At 44.0% G+C, this 25590-nt stretch overlaps 1 protein-coding gene across 2 annotated transcripts; it reads right to left on the reverse strand.

Annotated features, from left to right (window-relative positions):
- Nucleotides 1-460: 460 nt before the first annotated feature.
- LOC26526400 lies at nucleotides 461-25590 on the reverse strand. Of its 2 annotated transcripts, none has more exons than XM_015158784.2 (4): nucleotides 25331-25590; nucleotides 24563-25224; nucleotides 18005-18145; nucleotides 461-507 (listed from the first exon to the last, which is right to left on the reverse strand). In XM_015158784.2, the coding sequence occupies exons 1-4, from the start codon at nucleotides 25455-25457 to the stop codon at nucleotides 484-486; spliced, it is 954 nt and encodes a 317-aa protein (XP_015014270.1). In that variant the 5' UTR covers nucleotides 25458-25590; the 3' UTR covers nucleotides 461-483. The 2 variants fall into 2 exon arrangements, with proteins under 2 accessions (XP_015014270.1, XP_026832967.1); XM_026977166.1 differs by lacking the exon at nucleotides 461-507 and adding an exon at nucleotides 13423-13446.

The raw sequence follows: 25590 nt of genomic DNA on the forward strand, positions 1-25590 counted from the left end.
GTAATTAATTAACAAAATTATCAAATTTAGTTGGGCCAATGTTTCCATAGTTTGTTATATTTAGGTGTTAAATATTAAACATAAATTCTTGGGCACACTGCACTTAGGCGTGGAGCGTTTTCTAAAACACAAGTTGGCTCATAAATAAAATGTATGCATACTTGGTGTAAAAACTTGGCAAGATAACCATGTTGCATTTACGCGAAAAGGAAAAGATAATTGCAAAATTTACCCCTATATTAAGTGGCAATGAGAGCGCACCCTTGTGGTTAAAATAAAATATGCTGCAGATAATGAATTTCGATTAAAACGGGTTTGTTTCGAACCAAAACAAAAGTCCTTGACGATCGCGGAAATAATGGTTGAAAAAGTAACGTGTCAATTGTTTTGTTTTATAACGTGAAAACGGTGTTGTATGCGAATTCATTTGCATTAAATTGGTAGATGGAATTATGGCAATATAAATGGTGGGAAGAGAAGTTGTCAGTAACTTACCGTTGCTGGGCACTGAAATTAAAAAGAAGGGAAGTAAATTAATATAATATATTTACATATTTTGTATATTACTAATCCAATGCATAGATATTCACAAGAATATATAGATATTCCTTTCCAATAAACGCTAAAAGTCAATGAGACAATTAAGATGTGAGGCAAGTAGGAAGTCAATTGAGCAAAAAACTCTGTGAAATGGAGTACATAATTGAATACGTAATGTGCGGTATGGAATCAGTTCAAGTTCGGATCGATAGCTGATTTAATTGTTTGACTAATTGAGAGATTTTTTACTGCCCCACTGGCGAACCCCCAAGATGCCGCATTATTTGCTCCATTTGGCACTCGGTTAACTTAATGACTTGATTTGCCAGACTGATGAGGTGCGGCTGATTAGCAAGCACTGGGGGACACAAAAGCGGACAGAAGTTCGAGATGGAGCTGGGCAGCTCAGAGATCCACAGACAGCCGAGTACGTGCAGCAACGTGGCCAACATCCTGACCAACATCGTCTGATCGGCGACAATGACTCGCCATATATGCACTATGCGCTGCGGAGCCGCAAAAAACCTTAAATTTCATGCAGAATTAATTAACCGCGGTGGCTACTAAACCACTGCACTCCACTCATTTCGTGTCGCCGCCGCCCAAGTAGCGTAGTACTTTTTGTGGCTCCAGCTTCGTCTCCAGCTCCGACTCCCTACTCCCGACTCCCAACTCCCGATTCCCGACTCCTGACTCCCAGTCCGATGTTTGATGACCGGGCAGACAACGGTGGAACACACAGAAACGCTCGACCAGAGCGGTCTGGAATTTCATTGAGAAACGTGCCCTGTACGCTGAGGCTCCGACTGAACTGAGGTCGTGTCCCCGCCGCTTTGTCATGACCATCTCCACTGCCGATGGGGTGCACTGATAAAAACAATTGCCCACTTTAATCTATAGCACAGAGAAAGAAACGACTGATACATAAGCAACTACCAAATCATGAATGAAGTGGGAAGAGTTTAGATAGCAGTTTGGCGAAATTATCAGGAATCTATGTTCAGGGAGAAAGGTAAAAGCCATATCTCAAAATAATAGCACTTAATACTAAAACAAAGCTTAACTATTAACATAATTAAGTCCCTGTTAAGATAGCGATCTCAATATTTAAGCTAACTTATGTCTGCGACAAGAAAGTACTCCAAGCTATATTTGGATTTAAAATTTGTTACTGGCATGCCCTTAATTGGAGTAAAAGTGTGATAAAATCGAAGAGCTAACTTTGCTGGACCATTTTCTTGCAGTGCACGTCTGTATGCATATGCCGGCTGCTTGTTTGCCAGCGAATCTATGTTGTGGCGCCATTAGCTGCCCCGTGTCGCAATTTAATTACAAGCTCCGTCCATCCGGGGACATCGGTGAGATTTATGCAAAGAATATGGACTAAGCATACGCATCGGGAATGTCGCTTCGGGAGCAGCGCCATAGAGCCAGGAGCAGGAGCTGGAGCTGGAGCTGGAGCAGGAGTGGGATCAGAAGCCGTATCACATCGCTGACATCACGATGCAGTTGCATTTTCCCCAGGGACCCGTCGCTTTTTTGATGCACAACTCAATTTGGCCAGCCGATCGGCGAGTTGATGACGCGCGCAGTTGGGCCTTAATGCAGGTTGTTTTGAAAGGGCCAAAACGCCGAGGTGGAGTGGCCTATTCAAAGATATTAAGACGAAAGCACTTGTTGCCATCAGCGCAGGGAGCTTCTTTAAAATCGAATCACGTCCGCCCAATTTTTGAGCAACTCAAAAGGCAGTGCAAAACTCGAAAGCGAAAAACGGGCAGAGGAAAATTTTAACTCCCTTGTAGGCGATTAAGTTAAATGCCACTAAACTAATTTAATAGCGATTCTGAGTGCACTCGGCTTGCCCCTATATACACTCGTATATCCAGCGCAGAACCCTTTGCCGACTCTCTCAGTAAACTTGCACCACATTTTCGCTGTTAAACATCTTGTAGCCGTGGTCCTTCGAGCCCGTCCCCCTTGTCACGTACGCGATCTTTGTAAAATAAATACACTCGACGCCGGGCAGATTGCTTTTCTATATGGAATTTAATTTGCGCTGACCCAAACATGTAATAACAATGCAATTTCAAGCGCAATTTTCCAGCGCCCTGGCCGCAGCTAAATCAAAGTGAGTATTTAATAAAGCGCTGGCCATTTTCCCGGTGGCATTCCTCATGTGCATGTACATTTCCATCGGCGACGACAGATGGATGCAGATGTAGATGCAGATACAACCCAGAGATATAGATGCAGATACAGCTATACAGATACAGATATGGCCAACCGGACATGCACGTCTCGTTTTGCAAAATGCTGCCCGGCAATCCGGGGCAGTTAAGCAGTAAAGTTAGCGTTTATGGTTTATGGTGCCTATGATCGGAATGGATGGCGCTTAGCGGGGGCAACCTGTTGCGACTGTTGGGGCACCCCATGGTTCGGGGCATCGTAAAGCCGGGACACACATTCGGCATGATTAATTTAAGCACTTTTACGAGGCCGCTCTTCATGGCGCTCCTGATTTATTGTCGGCCAGTGGGACGGCGCTGCTTTACGATTGGCCTCAAATCGGCTCGAATAAAATCGCAGTACGCTAAATACACCCATTCCCATTCAATGGAGATATACGATTATGTGTATATGAGCATAGAATGCCACTCTTTGCCAATTGGCTGAGTTCTTTGAGTAGTGCAGCTAGTGGAACATCTAATTCCGATTACGATGCCGCTGCCGCTGCCGCTGCCGATCGCGATGGCTGCACTCGAACATGGCCCAAAGAGGAGGAGCTGGTTGGCTTGGCCAGAGATTTCGTGTCTGGCAGCTGGCGCATGTTGCCATCAGACGCATTTACTATTTTGCATAAATCATAATGTAATCTGCATCTGGAAATGAAAACAAACCGATGCGATGCGAGGCGAACTCAAGCGAAAATGTCCAAGCGTTTATAATTAACTGCGCGGCCACAAACCGAAGACATTTGCAGGCGACATGCCGGGCCCAGTTGTCCAGTTGCCCAGTTGCCCAGTTGCTCAGTTGCAGGACTCTTCTCCGTTCTCCAGATCCAGCCAAATACTTATGCTCCCACCATACACTCCATACACAACCAGCATAAGCCCGAGCCAAATCGCGAGTTCCTCAATGAAGCCTGCAGCTCCACAGCATCTGCCCAGAATTCGACAACGCCAGCAACAACCGCAGATACTCCTACAGCCAAATCAGCCATGTGTCTGCACTGCGAGAAAAGGGGCTTGATTATGGGGAACTGTCGAGCAACTTACTTACCAAGAAATAAGTCGAAAGTTTGTGTATGAAAGTTTATCAATGCTTTTGCAGCAATTGGTTTGTAAATCCTGAGAACAATCAAAACCCCCAAAAATTTCTCTTTGGTTATAAGCACTAAATATAAGAACTCTTGAGGTAAAAAAAAAATTTTAAATTCAAAAAATATACCTAGAATATAGAAAAATATCTAAATATGTAATAACTGTTTCATCGATCATTGGCTCGCCCCTATTTTTACCAGTGCATATGTTTCGGCACAGGCGGTCAGCGATTCGCACCGAAGAAGAGCAGACCTCGCAGCGATGGGGGCGAGGATGGAGTTGGGGATGAGCTGGGGGAGCTGAGGAGCTGGAGTCGCCATACGCAGGCAAATGAATAACCCTCACCTTATGCGCAATCGCAAAATCGCGAAATCTACGCAGCGCGCGGTCATCGGGCGCCTGCCAAAACTACGGAAAATAATTTATGCCCCAGTCGACGGACCGCGGCAACACATTGGCGCAACATGCTCCATGCCCCATGCTCCGCCGCGGAGGCAAGGTGAAGTGGCAGGGGCACAGCCATATAGCTGCAAACTGGCAACTGGCAACTGGCAAGCGAGATCAGCGGGTCGGATGTTAGCCGCAGCCAGGCAACGGCCAAAATTATAAATTAATGAAATTTATGCACAATAAAATTGCAAGCGAAATTATTGATGCAGTCGTTCACGCTTTAAATGCTCCCTAAATCAAAAAACGCCTCGAAAATTATTAATATGGCCGCTGAACATGCAGCCAGACAATCAGATGGCGCTAGGCAGCCGCAAAAAAACACAACAAAAATATAACCAAACTAAAACAGCAAAAAAGTATAAAACATTAAACATTAAACAGCGCTGAATGTTTGTGGCTATGTACATTCGTACAGGCAGAAATGTACACAGGTATAAGCGCCGGATATGTTAATCGGTAAAACATGCTCCTCCTCCTCTTCATTCCTCCTGCTCCTGCGCCTCCCACTCCTGCTCCTGCTCATGCTCCTCCTGCTTCTGCTCCTCCTGCTCCTGCCACCATTATCCACTATACACATCGTTTAGCCGATTTGTGGCAGGCTCTATCTTGTACTTTCCCTAGGCCTCTTAAATAGAAGTGGCAGTGCTTTAAAGGCACATGGGATATGTGGAGTTCGCTTAGATCAAGTGCAATGAAAAGGACATGGATAATGACATTTAGTTTTATTTATAATACTCATAAATATATCTTCTCCATATTGAAACCCTAACATTTTATCGTCCGTCTTTCATTTACAACATTTTAGTGATAACTGACATCTCATTCTTTAAATGATTTCTCTTGGAATGACAACTAGAATATTAAAAGATACTATTTTGTTGTTTTAAGAAGCACTTAAGTTTTATCTTTACCGCTTAAACTTCAAAGTATACAAATTAACAGGTATTCTAAATTGATTTTAAGAGCTGTTGCTGGTGAAACGATTTCTGTCCAAATATAACAAATTTATATATAAGCTTACAAACAGGGCTTTTCAGAAAGATGACACAATTATACAACTTAAAGTGTAATATCGCATTAACCTTCTCGGAAATCATCAGCAGATAAATGCGCATTACAAGCATAATGTTTTCATTTGGTGGCCAAAATGTAAATTAGTCCCTGTTACTACTGACTGCGCGATAAAATAAATTGTCAAATTACACACAACAGATAGATTTCACGCCGCATTTTAAATTTTATACCCATGGATTTACAGGTAAGATTTCGTTTAAGCGAAAACAGCTTTATCTTATCGCGAGTTTTCGGTTTTGGGTTTCCTTTTTCGAGCGACTAAATGGAAATACTTATTATTCCACGAACTATGGCTATGTAAATTTCGCTTCTCACATGCGTCTCCATCAGCCACCAACCCCAACCCCATACCCAAAAACCAAACCCAAAGCCCGAACCCAAGCCGAAAAAACCATCTCAAGGGTCCCAGCGGCACAGTGGACCCTCGGTTTCGTAACTTACGCAGAAATCTCGAGGTCCGAGGTTCGTGTTCAAGACAGGTAGCGCTCTATTGGGCCTATATCAGCGGGCTAAAAAATTAGTTCCTCAACGATGACAAATTAGACGTCATTAAGAGTGAGCGGGCCACAGTGACCTCATCTCATCCTTTCTGGGAAATCGAAAAACAAAAAATGAAGAAACTGCTTGCGGAACGTGCAACAAATGGGCATGGCTGGCCATCCTAGGCATTCACAGCGCGTGGAACTGTTACTCCACATTATTTATGATAATCTCGATTCTGTGGCAGGCCCAGACCTCCGACTCCAACTCCGACTCCAACTCCGATTCCAGATCTCAGATCCCAGATCCCAGTTCGAGGTGAGCCAGTCAGCCAGTCAGCCAGTACGTCAGGTCATTTTGGAGCCACTGGCGTTGCGCATGCGCATGCGAACATCCCATCAAAACTTGGGGCACTGCGTGTGGCCCCCAGACTGGATTCGTTGGAGTCGGATCCTCTGGTTCCACTGGTTCTCAGACGCCGGCGGCCTTTACCTGTTGCCAGATCGCCAGCACAGGCCTTACGGCTCCAGATTAATGCGAAGTGACATGTTTAAGTAAAAGATCCAGAAGCTTATCCGATAATGGCCACCATATTTATTAAATGGCGTATTTAATTTGAGCCACTGAACATGGCATGCACAGTAAAAAAGTGGCGTTTGGAAGGGAAGAATGTAGAAGTTGCCACTTCAGCTAATATGAATTATTATTAACTTGAACGCAACTTCAAAAGTTCTTGCAAATTTGAGTATATCTGTTAGTACGTGTTGAAGATGTGCCTCATATTTCTCTAGATTGCCATTACTTTTGAAAGTAAATTAGTTACTTGAAATTCAAGATGGTGCTGTATGAGGCGTAAGTACCTCTAAATAGTCTTTTCTGAACTTAATATTACTCTTTGGTCATGAATTTTCACCCACCATGTTTAATGGTTAATAAAAAACCTTCAGAAGCCTCCGCCTTTCAATGAATCTTTAATCTGGAATCTAGATGGCAATCTCTTTTCGCTCAGTGTGCGACTGTCTAGGCTGCGAGCATAATTAACCCAAAAACGTGGCACCGTCCTTAATTATTCTAGGCATATAGTAAAGCCATAGCAGCAAATCGGAGGCCAAATCGCAGCAATCGCAAAAATCGGGGTAACCGGGGCAACTCAAAGGACCCAACACAGGCTCACGAGGAGCCTGGGACTTTGGGGCTCCTGCTCAGACGACACGATTACCCTTAAATAGGCCCCACAATAATCATTTGTTTCGGGCCCCAACAATGCGGCATCGATGGCGGGGCAACGCAGGAGCCACCAGAGTGGCCCAAGCCACCGAGCCACCAAGCTCATGACCAAGTCGCGGCCACCACCGTCGCCGGCCTGGTCTTCTTCTACCTCTGGCCTTGTCGTTTCCGCTGCCGATTTTTAAAGGTTGCTGCTGCTGAGGTTGCTGCAACTTGTGCTGCCAACTTCTGGTTGCCAGTTGCCAGCTTTTTTGAGACAACACGAAGATTAGCATGCGTGACTAACAGAATTTTGTTATTCGCGGCCGAGACTCCGCTCCCTTTTGCTCCCTTTTGCGAATCGTGCTGGCAGCGGTTAACGTCCACGACTCCTCCTCGTAATCGTTTGTTAATTTTGCTAATTAATTATTGAATTCTCGATAAGCGGCCATTGAGTAATTGGCGAATGCTTAATGAAGCGGCCGCGATTAACGCCAGCTGCCGTGATTAGCTGAAGCTGGATAAGAAGATACTTTATAAACTCCAAATGTAAGCAGGAGCTATTTCAATCTCTGATATTAATGATATGGTACTTAATGGCTATAGATACGAAGATCTATAGATGCTACATAGTACTTAAAAGTGCCCAAGTTTATTCTTCCTTTAAACTTTATAGCGAATTCCTTTTTGAAGTAACAGAGAACATAATCTCCAAATTATTACTAAATAAATATAGTTAATTGATTTTACGATTTTCGGCGTCCATTCCGGTGCAACTTCTTTGCATAGCTGGTCAAGAGTTTTGCCTTTTCGATTTTATTTATATGATTTGGCTTTTTGGGCAGCGTAACCTTTTTCTGTTTGACAAGCAATTGCACTCAGCCCAAAAATGTAGCACCACAGCTTTTATTTTTCCAGCAGAGGTTTATTCCTGGAGGAGATGGCTTCTCCGCCTGTGCGATCGCGACCCGCCGCATGTCTCTTATACTGTTTTTTCTTTTCGATTTTGTAAGACCCCAGCTCCAGGTTGGAGTCACAAAGTCCAGGCTCCAGTCGCATCGTCCTCATCATCAGCTCCATCTGCATTCGTCCCGTTCGCACAAAGTTTAGTTTCGTAATTTATGATGTCGCTATCGCAGCATCAGTCCACGGATTTTAGGTAACGTGCGAACCCCAAGAACTCTGGCTGAGGAGGAGCAGGATGGTGACGAGATGAGGACGAGGATGGGGATGGGGTAGCCCCTGGCAGAGCAATCCCACAGGGCGCAGGCAAAACTATTATCAGAAGTTTTATGTAAATTTTTAAGCATGTTGCCTGCTGCTCCGCCAGCCTAACATCGCAAATCTTGGGTCGGCAGCAGCAACTGCCACAAGTTGCGAAATGTAATCTTTTGTCATCATGTTTGACAGCAACGGTTGTCGTCCTACGCATCCAGCACACCTGCCCGGGTTCCCTCATTAATTATGCACAAGTCCCTGTTCCATTCAGCACCCTTTCCCGTTTCCCGTTTCCCGCTGCCAGGAGCCCACGCACCAATGCCATTTCATCTGTTTCAAACTATTATGTAATTGTGGAGGATTGGACGAGTGAAGGAAATGGTAACGCTGTAAATGGGCCACAAAACTGGCTGGGAATTGCTATATGTTTAAGGCTAGTTTTAGTGGCTGCTAAGCAGTTTCGGCTCATTACGACGTGAGAAATATAACTTCATTTAACGATCCCCTCCATAATTAGCAATCATTTGTACTTTTTCAATTCATTTGACGCGTTCCAGCCCAGCGAATTAATTACTTTTTGGCCACACTCGCGGAATAGGCCCAAAGTGGCCCAGTCCCTGTGCAGAAACCCGCAGCCGTTGAAAGGATAGGGGCTATAAATAATTGTTTATTTTTTATCTCCCAGAAGTAACTAAAAAAGCAAGGAGTAAATAAACAAACAGGCAAAACCAATATGGGCGTACCGATGGGCGGTCAGCGATTTCTGTACTGGGTTTACACTACACGGCGAACGGCGAGTGCGGAGTCAATTTGAAAAATCGATTAAATTCGAATAAATGTTGGCGAATGGGCTTAGTCGGATTTAAAAACTCATAACAACCAGGCAACACCTCCTTTTGTCCGAGGTGTATACGGAACAATGTGTGGGGTAACCAGCTCCTCCAGCCCGCTGGCCATTTTCCCCATTTTTTCCCTTTCTTGGTTTGGTTTGGTTTGGATTCTCAATGTTCTCAATGCAGGATTATTCATATTCATTTTCAACAATTTATGACCCGGCTGAGCCTTCTGCGCATTCGCTGGCATACGTATTGACAAATTTGCAGGGCCCCACTGCCGCCGCTGACAGGCATCCGGATTGCGAATGGGATTGGGACTGGGATTGGGAATGGGCCAGGCTAAGTATCTGCGCTTGGGGATCGCCATTCACCTTTGGCCATTCGGGAATCGGGGAATCGGGGAATCAGGGTGGGGAATCGGAAATCGGTAGCTGGCGCTAGTACATGGAACGGTGGCACTGGCTGCGACAGGAACACGGATTCTCCCAAGGCGAAAGCTAATCAATATACATACGTTCCTGGCTGGGATCGGCGTTGATTGCTTTGCCGAGGTGCTCACACACTCGCCGATATGGATGCACTGGCCAAAAATGATTGCCCAGACCAAATATTCATAAAAGACACCCAAAAAAGTTAACCCTAACAAATCGATTCTTTGGGAAAATTAATATTATTATTATTCCTTGGATTTCGGCCATACCCACTAACATATACCCACTAATATAGAAGTATGTGCATACGGGCAAATCGATGGTAAATGATATAATCCCTGAGTTACTGCTGATTTATTTTCCCAGTGTAGAGATAATCGCACACACACGCTATTCCGCCGGTTCATGCCATTAAACGTGACAAGTTGCATGTCCAAATAAAGCAGCAATGACCTCCATCAAACCGATATCGCAGATCGACTGACCGGCTATGGGACCATCAAAACAAAAAAAATAAATAAATAAAAACGGGGCGTAATAATCAAAAGGATCGTGTTTAATAAAATGCAAAGCGTTCGGCGATCGCCTTCTACTGCCTTCTCGGGCGATTGTAATCAGTTCAGATCGCTTGGCCCAAAGCGAACAATGGTCATTCGGCAGCCAGTCAATCAGGAATGAAGAATCAGGAGTCAGGAATCGGGAATCGGGAATCAGGAATCAAGAATGAGCAGTCAGGAATCCATCTTCGTCAGCCAGGCGAGGCGATTGTCTGCCGGACTACTTGGTGGTTAACATGGCGCCTGAGTTTGTCGTTTTGGGAATTGTCAGCGGATCATCAGTCGGGATGATCGTCAATGACTTTGACGCTCTCCACTCCTTTGTCTGCCACATCCATTGTTCCTCTTTTTTATATATTTTTATTTGACTTCCTTTTTTCCCCATTTTTTCTTTTACCTGGCGACGGCGGCAACTGCGGCAAATGGATGTCCATGGCCGGCTCATGAAATGTCAATCAAGTCATAGAAATCGCATTGCTGATTGACTATGCGAAAGTAGGTGCTCCTCGTGGAGCGCAGAGGATCCAGGATGGATCGAGGCTGGGTCCACTCCAAAACAATTCAATTGAGGCAGCAAATAAATCACGTAGAACGGACTCAATGATCGTGGACCAGAGCTTTGTTTTTGGTTTTGGTTTTTTTTCAGAGCTGTGACAGATCTCTGGTGGGTTCTGTGGCAGGAGGCACAAAATAAGGAACAAAAAATGCACACGGCTACAGGCTCCTGAGATTCTGTTTTTTTTCTTGTACCCTTTGGTTTGTTTTTTTAGAAGTTCTTCTGTGGCTTTCGTTTCGGGGCTTTCGTAGTAGTTATCTGGGAAGTTTTTCGAATGTCGCTAATTTGACGACTGCACGATTGCATCAAGAAGATGCTCGCCGGTCGAGCAGAGGACGTCTCTTCAGTCTGGACGAACTCCCGCCGATGCATTTACAGATAAGCTCAATTTCGTTTTTGCTGACACTTTACCGGCGGGCCGAGGAACGGAGATCGGTGAACGGAGCATTGCCGGGATTCACGTTTTCGAGACATGTCGCCGATTTCCTCGGATGGCACAAAAATAAGAAATTCCAGTCCCAGTTGCAGTCCCAGTCCCAGTCCCAATCCCAGTCCAGTCACGGAGCTAAACACGCTAAAAGACTTCTTCCTTGGGCCCTGAAAACTCCTTAATGGTCATAACCGTTCACTCGCTGGCTTTGAATTATACATCGCATTGGTCATAACCGAGTGTATATCCTTTGTGACTCGATCCCTGCCTACAGGCAAGTACATATCAGTTCATTTCGACGGTTTCTGTGGCAAAGGGTATGGGCAATTCGACTTGGCTTAAATGCGAAATTACCAACGCAGCCTGCAGTAATTGTGAATGACAATAATTGTGGAGACAATCGGCAGTTCGGAACCGTGTAGAGGTGATTTTGGCCACATTCTGCCCAGGAGACATCCGTTGGAACGTGCAAGATGTTGGCGCCAACAGCGCCACCCAATAATGCCAGTGAGATAATAATAAAGACGAATTCCGCGGGCGGAGAATGGTCCGGATGCAATCGCCACTTGGCATGGAATGACAGTTAAAGACCGCTTTTCGAGTGGACAGTTACACATGTGCTCCGTGGCAGCGATGTGCTTTTAATCCCACTACCAAATGCTTATAGTAGCAAGTACTGATTTAATTATAGTACTATTTCAATTATAACATTTCAAGCAGTTACCCACTTAATTGAATATTCTGTAAAGACGGCTTTAATTTGAGTTGAGTTATAAATAGCCAAGTATGTAATCACATCAAACTAATCCATAGCCACGCAGGAACCAAACCAAGTGAAAGCTCATGACCCAAATCTGGAAGCGACTTCAAAGACCATCTACAACGACAATTAAATAGGTTTTATGTCCGAGTACATCACCTCCAGCAGTGCGGAGTGATGGCCGGATGACACGACCGCCACCGCCACTGCCACTGGCACTGCTCTTTCCCAGAAGGGAATCCTTTCGCATGTCAACTGCCAGTATTTCCAGCACTTCGTCGGCGACATTGGGTGAACTCTAAACTGCAGAGTGACTAAATATAAAGCCACCCTTCAGGGAAATATTTTGATGACATTTATGCGTTATCCACGTCCAACGGCGGCACAGAGCTCTAATTAAATTTAATAGCCGCACAGCGACATAAAATTGAGCCACCAACGTGGCAGACGTCGTAAACACATTTGATTTGATTTCTGGAAAGGCTTTCGGCTTTCAGGCTTCACTCATTTGACGTTTTTGCCGGTGTTTGTTGTCCGTACGGATTGTTGATTGAATTGTCACCTCGATTTAATGACGCCCATGGAAAGTATCTTTCACACAAGCCGCCGCCGCTGCCGCTGCCACTGCCGCCGTTTGGTTTGATGTCTTCCCACCCGGAATCGGGATTCTGGAATGGGCCAATCATATGCCACTTGGCCAAAGGCGCCACCAATGCCGCTGACACACATATAGACACCACTACTATTATGGGCTGGAGGGGATCCAGAAGTCTGAGTGTGCCGCAGGGACTGTCAAAGGTGTCAGACGTTTTATTGCCTTGCGGACGACCTGTTGAAAAGTTCATGGTCACGATGTGTGGATTTCCTGAGTGGCAGGCGGACTTTGAAGATGCTCCTTAGATCTTGGGCACTTAATGGCACTTCATGCGTTTTGCACCAGTATTATTCAATTAAAAAATTACATCAAAATGGTTATAAAAGTATGAATATGTGTACCAAGCTATTTATAGTTGAGCTCCTTGGTTCTTTTTAGCACTTTAAATATAATAATACCCGTTACTTGTTTTCAAATTTTGTCACGCCCACAAACCGCCCAAAACTGTCACACCCACACTTTTAAATTCCTATTAATTTGCCAAAAAAAAATTTTGCCACGCCCACTCCAACACTCTCAATCTATATTTTATTTTTAATTTTTTTGTAATTTTTTGATGTGATGACCGTCAAATTGCCAGCTTTAAAATCAGGAATGTATTTATTATGTGATTTTGCAGTATTATTTATGTATTTTATAATAAAAGCACTCCAATTTACTTTATAACACATAAGAATGATATTATTTTATATGCATTTCTAGTTTACATACACTTTACCTATGTATGTATATAGGTATAGTTCTCTATTCGCATAGTTCTCCATTTTGCAGTAGCTAACATGATCAGAGCGAAAGAGAGCAAAGTTCCGTTGGATCCTCGCTTATTCCATTTTCTTCCTTTCCTCTAAGTACGCCGTTACCTGCCAGTTCTTAGCTGCGCTTTTCTCAGTCGGATGCTTTTTCGCATTACGTGTTTCAATAAGTTTAATTAAACTAAAAGCGTACGGAATTAGTTAAAACTTGTGTTAATACTAAGTAATCTTTATCTCTCTGTTTACTTAATCTCTCTGTTTCGATTTTGAGTAATTAAAGACCCTGCAAGAAGTGAAAAACCACGTGATTCGGTGCACACGTGTGTGTGTGTGAGCTTCAGAAAGTGGCAGCTGCCAATTTTATGTTAAATAAACATCGAAAAGGAGTTATTCTACTTAAAATGAATGCATTGTCGGCTAGTTAGTATGTTAGTAATAACGTGCGAACGCAAAATGCAATATAATATTCGAATTTACGGTTTTTAATTTTGGCATTCAAGCGGGTGACGCGCGTTTTCATGTGTGTGTGTGTCTCGATGCGACAAATTCGCTGTGTTTTAAATCCGCCGTGCTCCCACTTCGCCGTATATAAATGCAGGTGTTTTGCCGAAATTCGCCGCAAATGGTGTTTTGGTTTGTTCCATTTTTTTTGGGTGGTATTTTATGTGCATAAATTTATTGATATTTTAACATCTTGGTGTGTTAAGATAAAGGTAATTCCTCATAATTAGAAGAAAATTGAAGTTCTATACTCCATTACTCAACTTATCTTAATCGGATTTCGAAATGGCATACCTCTAATGTTTCTGGCGCAATTCTCTAAAAATCGGCATTCAAATTTAGAATTTTTTTGTTTTTTAATTTTATTTCCACTGGCTGAGTAACGGGTATCTGATAGTCGGGGAACTCGACTATAGCATTTTATCTTATTTATTTATAAGCATATAAATTTATCTCTTTTTTTAGTATTACAACATGTATTATAATAGGAGGAGGTACTTGTATTTAGAAAAACCATTTGTATTCCCATTTTATTACCCAAAATGCCTGTACATATTTTAATGCCCAAACACATTATGGCGGAACACAGAGAGCGCTGGCCAGCGATTGCGATTGCCTGAAATGTAGTCGTACTCAAATATGGGCTTGTCCAGCCGCTTGAGGTTGTTTGTATCCCAAGTTTAATTAAATTTCTGGCATACGACATCAGCAATCAAGCACTGGCAACATGGCATCGGCATCGGCATCGCCATTGCCATTGGACCGAGCACAGTCACTATTGCCGCATGGAACCATGGGTTAGATGCACAGTCATGGACATGACTCTGTGTAAACGGACATGCACATTTGAATTCGGTTAAATAGTCCACCTGGGCATGCCATCCACATCCACAAGTCCACGTCCATCGCAGAGCCAATCCACAGTGCCTAATGTTCGTCGGATCGGAATGGCATGGGCTGATGGAATGCCCTTGTCCGGGCATAGAAACCACATGGGTGGATGTATCAGTATGTGCATATTCAAAACGCCAGTCGCTGCTAATATGTAGTAGCGGCTTATAAAATGTTACAAGTTTTGTATTAATTAAAAACTTCGGCTCGTGTGTGTACTTTTACCAACTTATATGTATATATATTCCTTTTTTTGTTTCTTTTTTCTGCACCCCGCTCCTTTGCGCACTCAGGTGCTCCTCTATATAAATACACACATGTGGGCTTTGCTCTATTGTTTGCAGTCCATCCGATTTTGGTAGGGCGTTGGGACCGCCCCAAAATAGACAAGCATGCACCGTTTTGCAATTTAAGCTTGTCCACGTTGCTGGTGGTGCCGTGATGTTGCCGCTGTACTGTTGGGTTTCGCCTCCTCCCCGTGCTCCGCCGCACCCCCGCCAGTTGGCCAACCATGCATCCATGCCGTAAGCCAGCCAGCCAGCCAGTCTGTCCGTCCGTATGTCCGTTTGTCCGTCCGTTTGGCCGTCCATCCATCAACGTGTTTGACCTAGCCGGCAATTCGGTTTGACATGCGGGTAAATTGAATTTTCCTTGTTTCGCATTTGTTTCGACTTGTTTCTTTTTTGATTTTGGCCCGTTGTACGAATTACTTATTCAAATTAAAAATATTTTTTCCCCTTTTTTTCGTTTTTTACACCCTGCCGCCGATGACTGGGGAATTTTTAGTTGAAGTTTCTCCACAAAATTCTCGCCCATTTATTTACATACGCGTACATATGTAAATGGTCAGTGGCATGTGAGTCCGGACTTTGTACATAATCCTGTTAGCATACAAGTGTAACTGAATCCATCTGCATAACTTTGGGCCCCCCAACTGATTTCACTTAGAATTTAATTTGAGTGACGAAACGCACCACAAGGTGAGTACTAAAAAAACACAATTAATAGAAAATCGAGCCACGAGTAATACACCAAGGTATCACATAAATACATTTTTAAGGTGCAATAGATAGAAATTTAATCTTTCCATAGTGCTCATTAGAAAATATCATTACCTAATAGTGCAGCGATTATCCGCATGTGAACATTTAAAAAGCCACAAGATACAACCGTTTTTTCGGCCATTCACATTTGTCTTCAGCAGAATGAGTAAAATGAGCAAAATGAGCAGCCCGAAGGAACTCGAGGCATTAGGTTAAGTGGCAATCGCGGTGTGATTTATGGCTATTTCCGTCTCGTTGCGATTTCAGTGATTCAAGGAATTGGAAGCGCCGCAAATGAGCTGCCAGTTGGCAGTTGCTCATCCAAAGGCCTCCGAGGTGCTGGTGGCTCACTCATTAATTGATTGCACTTATGGCCCTCAAGACTCAAGATTCAAGATTTGCATGTACATATGCGAATGCGAATGCGTATGCAGAGTGCGGAATTCATTATTTCCGGGAACAGTGCATTTGTACGGCAATTAGTCCGCTTGCGAACATAATATACCACGCCTTCGCCTTTGCCATCGCCTTTGCCATCGCCACAGAGACCCGTAAACCCAGGGGCCCATGTTCCTCTGCGGACGGCATAAATCATCTTGCAACGGGGCCGACGCCCCAGTATCATCATCAGTGCTGGATATATATGGCTATATGTGGGACATAAATACCCGGGGATGTACAAAACTCCGAAAAACGCTGTCTAATTGAGAGGCACCACCAGAGGCAGCCACGGCCAGCAAATCTGGCATATCCCATATTGAGTTCTCACACTGAGCCTGCTCGAGAATCCCCCAGTCCTCATGCCCTTTCCCATTCCAATCCGAATCTCGAGATGTCGCGAGCGGAGCCATATTTCCATGTCTCATTTGCGGCGACCCCTCGAGAATTGGAGCTCGCTCTTCCCCAATTTTTGAGTTTTTTGAGTGGGGTCACACGCACGTCATAAATAAGTGTAAAAAACTGGTCTAGGGGTGATGGACCAGGGAATACCCGGTAATGAAATCCAGATATTAAAACCATTAAGTGAAAGTGTGGCCCAGGACACCTAATTGTTAAAGTGCACAAATTGAGTTCCAAAATAATGCTAATTATTTAATATGTATAGCTTTGAAGGCGCTAGGTTCATAGATATTGTAGCGCACATGCATTTTATTTCCTATAGCCCAGATTTAATATACCCCATGTCACTAAAAATAGTCTAGCAATCAGAAACGAAGCCCTTGTTTTTTGTTATTTATGATATTTTAAATCAAAATTTCTTCACCGTCATAAGTTAGGGGAAAATTCATTCAGATATCGTGTCAAAACATTTTTGATTACTAACAATTAACAATTTCTAAAAGAAGCTTAGGTAATAATTTTAAATCCCCCTTTGGAAAAAAACCTAATAAATACAAATAAATCAAAAGTTATCTGAGAAATACAGAACTATATTATCTCCTTTTTAGTTTTGAGATCGAACAAGGAAAATATAAATATTTATATGTAATATGTAAAATATGATGCTTATGATTAGTAATAATGATTTTTAGTCAATCCAAAACCACCGAAAGTCAGCTTTTAAGCGGATTCCTTAACCCTTTCCTTGCTGAATTGTTTAGCTTTTAAAGTCGAGTAACGACAACAGATCTTTCTTATAAAATCTCGATGCTGCAAATTTGATATTCTATGTCCTTGTATCTAACTTTATGCAATTATCCCTTTGCTGACAATTAGGCGCCTCAATTGCAACAGGAGTGCGAAAAGATGCGATTGTGTCACCTTCTAGCCCGCTCTGCGAGATGATCACTCGTCAGTTGTTACCCAATGTCAGGCCATATATCTACGCCTATGTCTATGTATCTATATCTATGCGTATGTCTCTGTCTATATCTATGGTCGATCGGAGTAGTGCTCACGCCCACTTCTTAACATGCGCTACAAGTGCTAAAAATGCTGAAAACATATTTCACAATTAATTGTCGCCTGGCGACTGCCGTTGTTGTTGCTTATTTAATTTATTTTTTTTTGTATTTCAGCTCGCTATGCGACAACCGCCCCCCGCGGGTGCCACGCCCCTTCTTTGTGGCCGGTCCCTCAGTTGTCGTTATTATATTTTTCCTCGCATTTTTAAGTGTTGTTCGACATGGCAAAAACAACGCGTTGCTGCTTAATTTGTCGTAATTAATGCTTATGAATAGTTTGTACTTGTCGCATTTGTTAGAGTTTCGTGGGTGGAAAGTGGCTAAAAGGTGGCTTAAAAGTGGCAAAAGGTGGCTAAAAAGTGGCTAGACCATGGCCAAGGAATGCGAGAGTGTGGCTTACCTGCAGCTTAACCAGTTCCGGATGCTCGCTGGCCATCTTGGCCAGCTCCTGGTAATTAGCCTTCGCCATCGAGACGATCCACTCCTTTGCCTTGGGATGCGCCAGCGTAACCTCCGGTGAATCCTTCTCCTCGATTAATTGCTGCAAAGGAATGGAGCAGAAGAGCGGGAGGTGCGCCCGGAGGGGCATAAATTAATTATGCATGTTTCTGCCACTTTGTCTACGACTTGGCGGGGAAGGTAGGGGTGGGGGCGGGGGCGAGGGCGTGGGCGGAGGCGTTGTACCACTGCTAACAAAATAAAACAAAAAATCCAAAAAAGAAGAAAAGCAAAAACAAAAACAAAAAAGAAAAACCAAAACGAAAATGAAAAACATCGGCACGAAGCGGGAATAAAACATAGAAAGCCCATTGAGAGCATTAACGCCAACACAGTCGTCGCCTCCCGGAATATACGATTCTAATTTACCCACTCGCACACACGGCTAACATTGCCCCACAATCCCAGTGTGTGGCATCCAGTGGATATGGGCATATGGGATATGGGATTCGGGCAGGAGGTGCACTTTCAAAAATATCTAGTTTTTCCTAATTAGATCGAGCACGCATAGGCGCACAAATTGAAACCAGAAGGAAAACGCTGTTCGTCGTTGAAAATTTAACAAGAATAGTGCTACATTTATTCTAATGACAGCACCTACCATATTGTATTAATGATAATCAGCAATTTGATTTAAATATGTTTAAAGTCATTGTGGATAAACACAAATAGGCTTGGTGTTATTCAAGTAACTAGAAAACAATCTCTTGCAATTTAGATATATTTGTATTCAAAAATATACTTAATACAAATCACTGAATAGAAATTCCAACTAAAGAATATGAATTGAAGCTAGCACTTTGAAGCAGGATTTCCATATCTAGTCAGCCCATTTTTCCGAGTGTCAAGATGGGATGCCCACGAGATTGGGGGATGGGGATGGAATCGGGATGTGTGTTGTTGCGAGGGTGTAAAAGCTGGATGGTAATTATGCTCACGCATTCGACGGCGCCATCGCCATGTTCCTCCACTAATTATGAAGGTAATAATTTTTATTTATTAGGCGCGTGCTTAAGGCAGAAAGTGCGCTGGGTTCTTCTCGAGCATCTCCCTCTCGAAAGGAAAGTAGTAGATGTTTTTTGGTTCGGTGATTTACAGAGTTTTTTACGCTCGACGGAGGCGGCGGGGGAGAAGACAACACACACATCCACACACCCGCAAAAGTCGGCTGCTGATAATGAGCCCTCTAATGATTTCCGAGGGGCGGGGGTTTCCGCGGATGCAGGAGGAGTGCGGCGAATGCTTCCCAAACACATGTGCCAGCGACAATAAGAATGGAAGCCCCCGACATGTGTGCCTCATATTTACGAGCGCACAACACATTTTCGGCAACTAATTATCCATTCGCGTAATGTTCGCGGGCCGTACAAGCTGTGCAATACCCGGTATGCCCGGAATCTCCGGAATACCCGCTCCCAACTTTCACCTGAACAACATCACCCACTCTGCCGGGTCTCTAATATCCCGGCCCATCGTAACACAGCTAATAAATACGACGACATTTGAATGCCGCAGGATGCGCAAAACGCGTGCCAGGACCTCCGTCATCCCCTTCATTCTATTTACACGCCACTTGACTCCCGGAGTGCTCACGTTTTTCCAATTACGGACGGCTGTTTTTCTGTCCGCTTTCCCAGGTAAGCGAAGGGCAGTCGCCATTTGCAAAAGCCATTCCAGAAATCGAAATACGGGCGAACTGGAACTCGGATTCAGATACGGACTCGGATTCGGGCATTTGAGCGAGCGAGGCGACAGGCGTAACAGGAACAGAAACAGCAGCCGAACATCATAAAACAGTACAAACATTGAGACGCAGGCCCTCTGGCCAAGTGGCCATGTCAATGCTAAACAAAAGAGCCCAACCCGGAACAGAACCCCATTCAGCAGAAGGCCAGACCCACCGAACCGAACCGAACCGAACTGAAACGCCCACCACACTTGGGAAAACCAATATGATAGCCAATTAAAGTAGTAGGTAAATGTGAAGTACTCTTCAACATAATACCACATAGGTATTCAGAGTTTGGCAACATTACTACTGATTTGTATTTCAACGATATTTAACTATAGTAAAGATGGGCTTGTAATACAGTGCGAATCTATTGTCTTAAAATGACATTAGAAAGGTATTAAAAAGTTATGAAGTATAGAGATTTCAGTATATGAAAGGATAATGTATCTGGTAATTTTTTAGGAACAGTGTCACTACTTTTCTGGTATTCCTACGTACTTCATTATTTTATTTCTAATAAAACAAATATAAACCCTTGAAAACTAATGATGTACATTTTTCCGACTGCAAGGACTCCCCATTTAATGGTATGTTGCTTTTTTATGGCTTTGGGAGGAGACACAAACAAAAAACAAATAAAGGGGAAAAAAGGCAAAGCCCAGAGCAGCTCGAACTCCAACTTTGAATCCGGGACTTGGGGACCTGGGGGTGGAGCACCGGTTGCCCTTGTCTATCGTACAGGCCACCCAATTCATCCCGCTCCCCAATCGCTTGTTTGTTGGCCAGTTTTCTTATGTCCCGTGTCCCTTTATGCCCGATATTATATCACACAGCTGGCTGTTGTCCTTTGCCAGGATGTGGCCATGGCCATGCGCCCAGGACACTGGCTGTGCTACTGCACAGGACGAGAGGATACGATATGGAACTCGGGGTCTGGGCCATGTCCCTTCAGTGTTTACGTTGGCCCGGCGAGTCTTACCTTTGGACCGATGCCACAAAATGGTCGTGTTTCCATTTCCAGGGCACAAGCAACGGACTACGGGCTACAGGCTACGGGGATTCAACTCCGTCCGTTTTTTGTCCAGTAAGGGGAGTGGCTGGGACTGGGACTTTGGCGGTGAACGGGTGGAAATTGTTGCTGTTGTAAATTTAACCGCTTCGGGACACAGTCCGTTGTTGTTTAACAGCAATAACAACTTTTGGTTTGTTTCCTTACATTTTTAATTGGGTCCTTTGTGGCTGGCATGACCGTGATGAGAATAGCTTTGCCTAACTAATTTCTATTGCTGCTTATTGGCTATGTTAACATGTTTCACCAACTTGTTTCATGCAAAGGGTTTTCGCCGCTGGGTTCGTTTCGCTCCAGCCCCAGCCCCAGCCACAGCCACGCCCCCCGATCCCAGGGCATCCGACCCCGCCTACGCCCCATTTCGATGTGGGTCGCCTGGCAGTTTTATATGCACTCTGGGAATCCGGAGGAGAACTCCTATTTTTAATAAGAATATATATGCGGTCTGTTTGATGCTGCAGGAGGACTTTTGGGGAGGGACCTTGCTTTCAGGCAATATTTGCAGTGGCAGGGGGCTTAAATTAGATTCAAAAAACATCAAGAGGAGTTTGCATTAGTTTTAGTTTGATGGCTGAAAGCGAAAAAGGTGTTTGCCTAGAGAAACCTTAGCTGGCTTTAGAATTTTAATTACTATTTTAGGAAAATTGTATTCCTTTAGTTTTTAATTGATTTGGCGAAGATTTAGGTTTCAGATTGCTCAAAAAATTCTTGGAATTCTAGCATTGCTATTTCAGTTAACAACACGATGCCACAAATTTGCCTACTTTTAGATTTGAAGGTTTAGCTGGAATTCATGAGAACTTCAGCCTTGAACCGAAAAGTTTATGTAGTTTCCCGTTAACCTTCTCAAATTTCATCAATCAAAAACAAACACTCAAGCTATGGTACTATCAATATTAGTTATTTAAACAAAAAATCCATTTTAAATCCGCTTGTTGTTTTGGGGCGTAAATTAATCAATCCTCTGCCATCGCACAACGGTGCTGAGTGAGCGCACAAAATGCAAAATCATCGGGCTAATTAAAAACGATCGAAACGAATTTAATTGATCAGCTAGCCGAGGCTCCAGATCCCATAGTTACAGTTGCAACGCCAAAAATTTCACGGCACACCATGATGGATCTACTTCACTTTACTTCACTTGCTCCCCAGTTTTTCGATCCCATGAATCCCATGAACTAGAATGCCGCCTTTAAAACTCCTGGGGAACATGATGAGCCACTTTCTTTTCGTCTGGCGATGATTAGTTAGTTTCTTTGATGAATAATAGGGAAAACGGGCATCCATCAAACCTATCCCAATATTGTTTACAACTGAATTTTAATAATTGCGTGAAGACGGTTGGCGCCATCAGAAATGATGCTGTGTCTTGTTAGCGAATCAATTTGTTAACAAGCTGTAAGCGCTTAAAACGCCACAGATACTTTCTTTATTCTCAGTGGTCTAAATAGCAGCTATCAACCCGATCCGTATCAAGTGAATGATAGCCCTTCTTTTTGCCGGATTCATGTTGCAGACAAATTAATAATGACTTGCGATATTGGCCTATGCCCAGCAATTCAAGTGAATTCATTCATCTAAATCAAGTATTCATATTTTTAAACGACTTCTTTTTGCATACATACATTTATTTTTGAATCTTTAGGCAAAGTTTTAGAGTAAAACCAATTTGCTATCCAGCTGCTTTTGCCTGCCTTGCACGTAAAAAACCCCCATTTAATTTAGACTTAATTTTTGATATTTTTAATTTGACTGCTCAGAAATGAGCTGCGTAAATCCGGAAACATGAAATACGTGAGAAATTCAAAGTTGCGGCCGTGATGCTTTGAAACAGATTTCCAATATAAGGACTAGTTTGATTTTTCCATGTCCGAGTGTCTGTACAAATAGGCACTTAAGTTCGCTTCCCGATGTTTTAGTGGGGTTTTATAGCGTCTGACGTGCCGTTGACAATCTCACTTTGATGTACATCCACTGCTGCGGAGCATCTTGCTCTAAACATGATACAATAGAATGGAGTGGGATATGGGATACGGATGCGGATGGGACCATCCGTCTCGCAGACAGATTCGGATGATTTATGCACTGGGGATATTCGTTTTCAACTCTAAATTGCGTGATTGACAGGCCTAAGTGGATGACAGTTGTTTGACAACTCGGCCCAATTGCACTACTATAGCTTGTAACATTAACTAAGGAACGATTTTTCCGTAACGCTTGACAAATTCCACTGCCACATGCTCTCCGAGATTGATACTTTTAAATTAGAACCTCGAAATGGACACGCTACAAGTTATTTATGTATTTGGAGTGGATTTTGTTGAAGTGCTGAAGGTTTCAATTTCCCATTTATTTCAGTTGAAAAATTGTAGTTCAAGGGTTTGATTAGGACTTTCGGTATTCGAAAGGAAGCAGCTTAGTCTCTCAATTGTCATGGAATACATGATTTATATAAGAACTTTGTTCGCAGAAACCAAAAAAAGATTTTAGATGGCATAAAAATGTTGTTTCAAACGTTTCTGGTAATGCAACTTGTTATTTTTGGATAACAACTAAAATACAAAATATACCGTGAGTTTAAATTCCATCTGATTGGACATTTTTCTGAGTGTTTGCATGCATACCATTTGCCGGCCGCAAAATTTCTCACGTAACTCATACTTGGCAAGTCCTCGATGTGTTTGTACACATAATAGGCTTTTGGGCCATCAAGAAAAATAAAGAAATGAAGGGGCGCGGGGAAAACAGCTTGCCAAGTGTCGTCATGGCCAGTTGATGGAACAAAGTTACTAAACACATCGGACTCGGGCGGGAATCGAATTCGGAATCGGAGTACATGTGTCCGCACATGTACGTACACATGTCGGGCATCAGCTCGCCAGCTCTCCAGCTCTCCAGTTCAGCAGCTTTTGAATGCGCGGCGACAAAGTCGGGACAGAAAAAGTGGACAGGAAGGCAAACGGAACGATGCAGGCGCATGTAGTTTTATGAGACTTACATTTATATTGTCCACTAATAAAATTAATGGATTTATTCAATTCGGGCTGTGCTGGTGGCAATTCGTGACATGGCTCTGGGAACTGACAGACAGTTGGGTGACCGACCGACCGGCTTAGTTTGAGCCAGCCACTCTGCCATTCTGCCCGTCTAGCAGTCCGCCAGCAGTTCCACTTGAGGTGGCCCAAAGCCTGGGACAGCCACTGATGCATTGACAATAATTGCTCTCGGTTTCCAGGGCCACCAGATCTAATCTGACCCTGATTTGTAGCGGAATATCAGCCGTTCTTTGTTGCCATTCCGTCATATGCAGGGATGGGAAAGCTACTACTTCTCTCAATCACGTTCTACAGTGTGTATTCGTCCACGATGGACTGAAAAAAAAAGCTGGTTAAGTGGAACTACGTCTACCACAGTGGACACTTCTATAAAAACATTCATAGCTCTGTGCTAATTAATCACAACTAAGCCGTGCAAAAAACGTCGCATATTTGAATTGTCTTGCAGCGAATCTTCCCACTGACGCACAGGAAATGGAACGAATTGTGGCAGAGCTGGGAGGGAAGGGCCCCAAAGACACCCGCACCCGAGACGAGCCCTTTCCATTAACCATTACCCGCATGGTAGCTAATGCCCCGGCTAACCGGTTCTGAGGCACTCACCTTCTCTGGCTTCTTCTTGGCTGGCGGCGATATGATTTTAGCCACTTCTTCGGACGCCATCCGGTTGAATTTGCGCGTGGCCTCCTTCACGCTGATGGGATTCTCGGCCGCATCGCCCTCGGCAGAGGGAGCAGTGGGATCAGCCATCTCCGGCTTTTCGATTGAAGTGCTGGACGCCGAGGAGGCCTCTGAGGAGAAGGAGAAGCGAGGTATGTTCTCCTTGTTGTCGATCACATCGATGGAATTCGAGCGAGAGGGTTTTTCCCGCTTCTCCTGCTGATCCAGATCCTCAGACTTGACCGAGGACTGCCTCTCTAAGCGGGCAGGCTCAATGCGCTTTATGGCAGCCGTGAATTCGTCCACGCAATCCTGGTAGTTCTCCTGGTGCTCCTTGGCCATGGAAACTGCTGGCGGAGAGGTGACCATGGGTGGGGGCTTGTATGGCGGTGGCTGCCTCATGGGCGAGTCAAAGTTCAGGGATGCGCCGCCGGGACTCGAGGGCTCCGGAACACTGGATGCGGCGGCCACCGCGCGCTCCACAACCTCATCCGTGGGGCATTCGTTCACATACTTCTTGCGCAATATCAGAAACTTCTGATTGTTCTCGTTCTTAATGGTGGACAGCAGTGTGACATAGGTCTTGAATCGCTTGCGAGCCTCATCTGCAATTAATCATTGGAACATCCATTTCATAACCCAGTCTCTATCGGTTTTTTGGCCATTCAACAGGTCTCAAAATCCAAAAGACAACACACACAAATGACTCACTTTGCGATTGCGGGTGAGTTAGGAATTTCTTGAAGTGCTTCACCAAGGCGTGATTTGTCACCTTGCACTCGTTTGCCAACATGTAATTACGGATCTCCGCAATGGACAACTCCTTCGGCAGCTCCATAGCACTTGGAACCTCACTTTAAAACACTTTTAAACACGAAATAAATAAAAAAACGCAACAAACAAAAACATTCGACCAGGGCACTGTGCGCACTGCGAGTGCTGCATCCCTCATGCTTCGCGGAAAAAAGCTC

Source organism: Drosophila erecta, unplaced genomic scaffold, assembly GCF_003286155.1.
Source record: "Drosophila erecta strain 14021-0224.00,06,07 unplaced genomic scaffold, DereRS2 tig00000021-arrow-pilon, whole genome shotgun sequence".
In the NCBI taxonomy this organism is placed as follows: Eukaryota; Metazoa; Arthropoda; class Insecta; order Diptera; family Drosophilidae; genus Drosophila; species Drosophila erecta.